At 48.4% G+C, this 7,683-nt stretch overlaps 1 protein-coding gene across 1 annotated transcript; it reads right to left on the reverse strand.

Annotated features, from left to right (window-relative positions):
• Window positions 1-410: 410 nt before the first annotated feature.
• On the reverse strand, window positions 411-5,216 carry LOC113823105 (uncharacterized). The gene is made up of 7 exons (XM_070129467.1): window positions 3,486-5,216; window positions 2,365-3,390; window positions 2,024-2,289; window positions 1,705-1,960; window positions 1,251-1,528; window positions 988-1,130; window positions 411-502 (listed from the first exon to the last, which is right to left on the reverse strand). Exons 1-7 carry the CDS (start codon window positions 5,214-5,216, stop codon window positions 411-413), a joined length of 3,792 nt encoding a protein of 1,263 aa, XP_069985568.1.
• Between the last annotated feature and the right edge of the window lie 2,467 nt (window positions 5,217-7,683).

A 7,683-nucleotide genomic window follows, 5' to 3' on the forward strand; every position in this document is an offset into this window, starting at 1 on the left:
GAACAGCTAATCTTATATCTCTTCCCTCTGCATCCTTTTTTCAAGTGGCAATTCGTTATTCATTCCAAGGTTAGTGTAAGAGGTGAACACGAAATCGGTCGGTGATTATCGGCTTAAAGACATCCATTTTGGGAACATTACCCGATTGTTGTTTGTATAATTCATCCCGCTGCCCTTTCATGTAAATCCCATAACGAAAGCGCACCATTTTCTTCTCGGCGATTTCCATGTATCACCTTAAACCGATCTTTGACCATATTGGAAATATCTTCCAACCATTCCGCGTGTTTCATTTTTTTTACCACAAATTGCACTTCAAAAGATCATACTTTAGTCCTCTTTGTACTCTCATTTAGCGGTAAACACCATTTTTGTTCTCTTCGCATAATCCATCTCACATTACTTTATTTTTAGTCGTGAGTCGTCAGCTTTGTTGCCTTAGACAGGAGTCGCTGTTTTGATTCTTCACTGTCGTTGTAATTTTGTACCTCTCTCTCATTTCCTATTATATTTTATAGGTCTTTATTTCACTTATCTTATAGGTGCTAGGGTATTGATTTGTTCTCTAGATTCACAAATAGAATGCTTGAACTTTCTGTATGGTCATGTCCGAATGATAGTTCTAGGTTCTATTGAAAGGCTATCTTCACTTTAGAGGCTATATTAAATGGATTGAAGGAAGAGGCGTGCGCAGATCGTCCGCACGGCTCGAAGGAACAGGCGAGAGGGTAAACATGAAATGGCATGACGTCACTGTCGTCGCCAAGGGAACACAGGGATATGTGGTATAAAAAATAAATATATAACGGTTACATAAGCTATGTAATAGTACATACACAGGGAATAATATGTACAGTATCATCAATAAGTTTACTGGTGTATAACACGTATCTACACCTTCCTCCCCCTTCATGCTCGTAGCTCAGTCTCGAGCGGACTGTTTTTTCATCAGTCGCTTTGAACGATGTGGGAACACTGGGGGTTTACTGATAGAGGACTTCATTTTCATGTCCGAGCAAGGTGTCACAGGGATGTGGGGGATGGGATCAGCACTAGGGGTAGGCACTGGTCGCAGGAAATGTTGGTTTCGCCACCAGACTCGTCCACTCGGTAGTCTGATCTCGTAGTCCCTGGTTCTTCAGCAGCCCATAACGGTTCCGATCTTGTCCCAGCGTAGCGAAGTCGGGTCCTGGATACGTACTGTTTGTCCCACATGCAACTGCGGCAGACTACGGGCATGCTGATCGTACCGCTGTCTGACTTGTTCGGCTTGGGCGGCTGCTCGGCGGTCACAGTCTTCAGATTTCTCCTGCCATTCCTCTAAGAAGGATTCCGGGTGGGCCGGAACGCAGGAGCGAAGCGGGCGTCCGTAGAAAATCTGTGCTGGCGATCTTCCTGTGGCGTTAGGGATGTTGCGCAGTTCAAGGAGGCCTCTGTCGAAGTCTTCATTGTCGATGTTGCCGGATGGCGCCGTTTTCATGATGAGGTACTTGGTTGACTTAACAGCTGCCTCGGCATGGCCATTCGACTGAGGGTAATGGGGCGATGATATCACATGGTGAACTCCCCATCGTTTCATGAAGTCCTTGAACTCGGAGCTGGTGAATTGGGGTCCGCCGTCTGTCCTCAGGCGGAGTGGAACACCAACATCGCGAAAATAGTGTCAGAACATGCGTGTGGTGCGTGATGTAGACGAGGCCCCACAGGGGACGACGACAGGCCAGCCAGAGAGACTGCAATCACAAGGAAGGGTTTCCCTGCGACTGTGAAGAAATCGGCTGATACCGACTCGAAAGGTCTCATAGGATGGTCGTCGTTCTGCATGGGTTCCTGTTGTTGGCTGGGTTGCATGACCTGACACGGCTGGCAGGCTTCTACTGTGCTCTTGATGTCAGCATCTATTCCAGGCCAAAATACGGTCTGCCGTGCCCGACGTTTCGTCGCCTCTACGCCGCGATGGCTGGCGAGTTGGGTGAGTGTGCATCGGCGATAAGCAGTAGGTATGATGATTCGTTAGCCATACAGAACCAACTCCCCGTCGGCAGAGAGGCTGTCTCGGATTTTCCAGTAGGGGAGCAGCGACTTGTGCAGGTCGTATCGGTTGGAAGGGAACCCAGTAGACACACAATCCTTGAGGCGGGCATACTCAGGGTCGACACTTGCTGCTTCGTGTAGCTCTTGCAGGGTTCTGTCGGCGTCTTCATTCTTGGGGTCAGTTACAGTGCCGATGGTGTTGCAGGTTACTATACTCCTCAGGTGGGTTGCTGCGTCATTGCAGAGATTCTCGTCCTCTGATGTGGGGTGGCTTACTGGGGCTCATGACAGGGCATCCGGAATGCAGAGCTGTTTTCCAGCTCGCCATACAGTTGTAAACTGGTAGGGTGAGATATGGCCCTTTAAGCGTTGAAGGCAATGATTCTCTACTGTGTCTAATGTGTACTTGTTGAGAATCGGTATCAGTGGCCTGTGGTCGGTCATCAAGGTGAAGTTCGGGACTCCAATCAGGTATGGTTTGCATTTGGCAGTGGCCCAGACAGCGGCGAGCATCTCCAATTCAATGGTGGCGTATCTTGTCTCGGCGTCGGTTAAGAAGCGAGAGCCACACTGAACGAGGCGTAACCGTCCCTGGCCATGATCTTGTAGTAGGGCGTAGCCGATACCGTAGAGTCGAGAGGCGTCTGTTTGTAGCACAATTGGGAGTGATAGGTCGAAGTGTGCTAACACGGGTGGTTGCGACAGTGCCTCTTTGACACGTCGGAAGGCCTCGTCGTGGTCGGCTGTCCATATGAATGTGCGTTTTGGGCTCAGCAAGGGGCGGAGTGTTTGGGCTGTAGCCGCAATGCTTGGGGTGAATTCTGACAGCTGGTTCACCAGGCTGATGAAGGAACGCAGGTCGGTCACGTTTGCAGGTGTGGGAAAATCACGGATGGCACTGACTCTGTCCTGGTCCGCTTCTATGCCCTTGTTTGAAATGGTGTAACCACAGAAGCTTACACTAGGGGCGGCAATCACGAATTTGTCTCGGTTGAGAGTGATCCCATTCTTGCGACACCTACGAAGCATCTGGTCAACTTGCTGGATGTGGGTCTTGAAGTCGTCGTCATAGAGGAGAATGTCGTCCACCACCTTGACGCACCTTTGCATCCCCTGGAGAGCTATGTCTCCTCGACTGCAGTAAGTGTCTCCAGTAGCTGAGAAGCCCATGGGACCCCGACGGTGCTTATATCTTCCGTACGGCGTGATAAAGGTTGTCAGGTGTTGGTCCTCCTCGGCAAGTTCAAGTTGCCAATATCCGCACAGGTCGTCCACTTTCGTGAAGTAGCGTGATGATGGGGTAACTCGGCGGACTGCATCGAAGGGTGTTGGTGAAGGGTGCGTTGGTCTGGATACCTGACTATTAAGATGGGATAAGTCGACCGTGATCCTCACTCCTTCGTCCTTCGCTACGGTGACTAGTGGCACCAATCTGAGGGGTCATCACCAACAGGTGCGATGATGCCTTGGCATTCCATCGATTCGAGTTCCTCCTTCACTTTTTGCTGAATCGTGAAGGGGATTGGTCTTGGGGTGTGAATGGCTAATGGGACTGCTCCTTCTTTTAAGTGGATCTGCATGGGCCCACCTGTCATCGGTTGTAGCAGGGCCTCTTTGAGATCCTGCTTGGTGAGCAGCACGTCATTGTATTCCTGAAGGAAATACTTTCTTGCAGCAGACGGCGTTGGCAGGTCAGGTAGGTGTGACTCGGCACACCAGTTAGCGTGTTTGACCTCCAATATCGGCTTCGGAAACTGGGGAGAAATGATGGCTAACTCCTGGCAGTGCCTGTAAGAGAGGAGGGGAGTCGTGACACCATCATGGACTTGTATCTTCCCTTTACAAGTCTTCTTTCCCAGTTGAGGTTTTGCTTGGAAAAATCCCAAGGCAGGAGCCATTTCTGAGCCATCAGCTGTGAAAGTAGTGGTGGACTCAAGGGGCTGTAGGTCGCTGCATGGAATTTTAAGCTGTTCGAGATGCTTCTTGCCTATGATTGTGACATCAGCGCCTGTGTCTGGGAGCATCTGCAATCTTGATGATGTCTGGCCATAGGTGAGAAGAATGCATACGGGCTGTGGGGTCTTGCTGTCTGCTGATACACGTCGACAGTTCTTATACTTTGGACGTGACGCTGGTCCTTTACTGTAATCCGACTTTCCAGTTCGGCACACCTTGGCGAAGTGTCCCATCTTGTGACATGAGTTGCACGTGACATGCTTGGCAGGACACCTAGCAGTCCGAGGCCAGTGTCCTCTGCATCCGCAATTCATGCAGATGGCTTCTTTGGCGGGGCATTTTCCGGTGTCGAGGCGTCGGTTACATGAACGGCAGGAATCAGAGTTGGGCGATGAAGGCTTGTTCTGACTTCGTGGAGGTGAGGAGCGGGTCGTCTTGTCTCGCTGTTTCTTCTTGTAGCTTGAAACAGCACACAGTTGACTTGGGGATGAGTGGATGGCTGATGCAGCATCCTTGGTGGCCTCGAACGATCGGCAGCAGGTAACCATCTCTTGTAGTGATGCATCTGCGTGCGTGGAGATGAGGTGTTGCACGAGCTCTTCATCCTTGACTCCCATCAACAGGATCATCTTGAGCTGTGCCTCTGCACAAGTAACTGGATCGCCTGAGCACAAGTCCACTTCCTCGGGTAAGTCCTTCAGTCTAACATAGAAGTCAGAAAATGTTTCTCCTTCCTTCTGCTTGCAGCATAGAAGTTCTCGTCGGCGTAGAGCTTCGTTGCGCTGGTTCTTAAAGTGCTTCTGGAGTTCGTTGAGTACCTGGTCAACTGTCAGTGATGTGTCGTGTGCAATCCCCAGGGTATGTTCAAGGGTCCGTTGCACGTCGAGGGACACAGACATCCTCAGCTGGATTAGCTGTTTTTCTCTGGCCAGTTTCTGCAGATCAACCATGGTGGCGTAGTCGTCCCAGCTACGGCGCCACTGGCGAAACGTCTGGAATGTATCATCAGCGCGTAAAGTGGGCGGTCTGTGGGCGACGGTCTTGCTGGCAGGATGCATCACTGGTGAGGCACTTGATATATCCGTGACGGCAGGGGAAGTAATGACTGATGAGGCAGCAGTGGAAGTAATGGCAGGTGAGGCCTCGGAGGTGGGTATGGCAGGAGTGAAGTCGGGTGCAGCAGGGTTGTGCTGAGGTGTGGGTTGTTGTGGTGCTAACAACTTCATTAGGGCTGCAAAGCATTCAGCATCTTCCTTTCGTCGTGTTTCTTCCTCCTGTCTTCTTCTTTCTCCCTCCTGTCTTCTTTGTTCTTCTTGTTGCCTCTCCTGACGTCTTTGTTCTTCTTCTTGTTGCCTCTCCTGACGTCTTCTCTCTTCCTCTTGTCGTCTCTGCTCCTGTTCTTGAAGTCGCTCCTGGCGTCTTCTTTCTTCAATAGTCTTCTTTCTTCCTCACGGGATCGCCTTTCTTCCTCTTCTACCCATCTGCGGTTCTCAGAAAAGATTCGTGACTCCTCGAGGTACTTTATGAGGTGAAGAAAATCTGAGGGTATGAGGTGAGGCGTCTGAACTGAGGGGATATCGAGAGCTTGTTGTGGCGGAGTTGCGGTTCGGGAGGACGGTCCATCGTGGCCGTCTGGGTGGCCCGGGAGTGGCCCAACTGCTCCGTCCGTTTCTTGGTCACCATGTGGGGTGTCTGCGCGCTCAAGATATCGTCTTGGAGAAGACATTATTCTTCACGAAGCTGTATGCAAACTGATAAAAAAAGCACGGCTCAGTTTCATACAATTTGTAGAGTTTCACAGTGCGTCAATGTGTGGAGGGAACGCACGAGCGTGTTAGTGCGTGTGTCTGTTACTCAGGTGAGGGCGGGTTTTAATGGCTTCCGAGCACCGAGAACGGCAGTGTCTCTCGAGACGTCGCCAAATGAGGAGCCTGTAGCAAGGTGCAGTCTGTGGGCGGTCGCTAGAAAGCGCACTTTGGACCCAATACATGAATAAATGCACCGAAAACACTGCACACACACTGTCACTGCACTAAACACTCGTAAATGAGTGTTACACTGCACAACACTGTCACTGAGCACTGTCACTGGGTTGAAATCGCCGGGGATGGCGTCGGTTGAGGAAGCAGGGAACTGGTTGCCAGTCTTTTTCTTCATTATTTAGCCTTTCTCGTTCACCTTTACGAAAATACTCGCTGCGCCATGTATGGTTATGTCTGAATGATAGTTCTAGGTTCTATTGAAAGGCTGTCTTCACTTTAGAGGCTATATTAAATGGATAGAAGGAAGAGGCGTGCGGAGATCGTCCGCACGGCTCGAAGGAACAGGCGAGAGGGTAAACATGAAATGGCGTGACGTCACTGTCGTCGCCAAGGGAGCACAGGGATACGTGGTAAAAAGAATAAGTATATAACGGTTACATAAGCTATGTAACAGTACATACACAGGGAATAATATGTACAATATCATCAATAAGTTTACTGGTGTATAACACATATCTACACTTTCGACCATGGTTCCTTTTCTTTTAAGTACTAATTTGCCGGATTTCAATCCTATTATATATATATATATATATATATATATATATATATATTGTTGCAGCATATATCACCTTAATTTTATCAGCAATACTTTCCGTTTGCATAATTTAACATACCATTCGCTTTATTTATCCAGGCACACTGTGTCTTTCTGCCAGCCTCCTTAAACACCTCTCCTTGGTTTCCTTTCATCACTTCTACAACCTTTCCAGCCTTATGTTTCACCTCTTCATTTCTGGGGCTCACGTCATCTGCGTGCATCTCAGCTTCCCTGTAAAGTTCTTTCTCAGCAATTTCTTTAAGTACTTGCTGATCTTGCTCCAGAAGTGAAATCCCTTATTCCTTCTTCCATTTTATTTATCATTATTATTATTATTATTTTTTTTTTTTTCGTTTACCCACCCGCTCACATTCCAACAAGGGAGGAAAAAATAAGAAGGGAAAAATCCAGACTTGAAAGCTTTAGAGTTTAACAATGCGGAGGCGCCGACCAATACACGACGCATCACTGTAGAAAATCTGTAACCGCATCAGTGCCTGCCCTCTCTCTCTCTCTCTCTCTCTCTCTCTCTCTCTCTCTCTCTCTCTCTCTCTCTCTCTCTCTCTCTCTCTCTCTCTCTCTCTCTCTCTCTCTTTCTCTCGCTTACTTGCCCGCTGGCTGTTTATCATCACTATCCTTATCATTTAGTTCTGAATCAGCTATATGTTTTCTGCTAAGCTCTAGCAGCTTACTGTATCTATCTATTATTTATTTTTATCTGTACATTCCAGACCATCTTTTCCTTTTTACCAAACACACTCATACATACACACTATCATTTATCTTTATACTCCTGTCCATCCTTTTCTTTCTAAACATACAAATGTGCACACACAAACACTCACACGCATGTGCATGCACGAACACGCACACAAACACACACATACACATGTACGCATGCACATACGCCACACACACAGAGACAAAGGGATAGACAAAGACAGAGAGGAGGGGCGATAATACGCAGACGACAAATATTATATCTACAAAAAATGTTAGGTTCCTCTCTGTGAAACCAATATAAACCAGGGTATAGGACACAGCTTTTCATATAATGATCATATTTGTACATTAAAGAATGCATATGTTGGATCTATAGAAATAAAGGTG

This window comes from Penaeus vannamei, chromosome 14, assembly GCF_042767895.1.
Source record: "Penaeus vannamei isolate JL-2024 chromosome 14, ASM4276789v1, whole genome shotgun sequence".
Taxonomy (NCBI): domain Eukaryota; kingdom Metazoa; phylum Arthropoda; class Malacostraca; order Decapoda; family Penaeidae; genus Penaeus; species Penaeus vannamei.

Coding starts and splice junctions, on each gene's coding strand:
- LOC113823105 (XM_070129467.1), bottom strand. CDS start 5,216: ATGAAGTTGTTAGCACCACAACAACCCACACCTCAGCACAACCCTGCT. Junction 1,961..2,023: donor GCCGACGGGGAGTTGGTTCT/GTATGGCTAACG, acceptor CCAACTCGCCAG/CCATCGCGGCGTAGAGGCGA. Junction 1,529..1,704: donor CTGGCCTGTCGTCGTCCCCT/GTGGGGCCTCGT, acceptor CATTACCCTCAG/TCGAATGGCCATGCCGAGGC.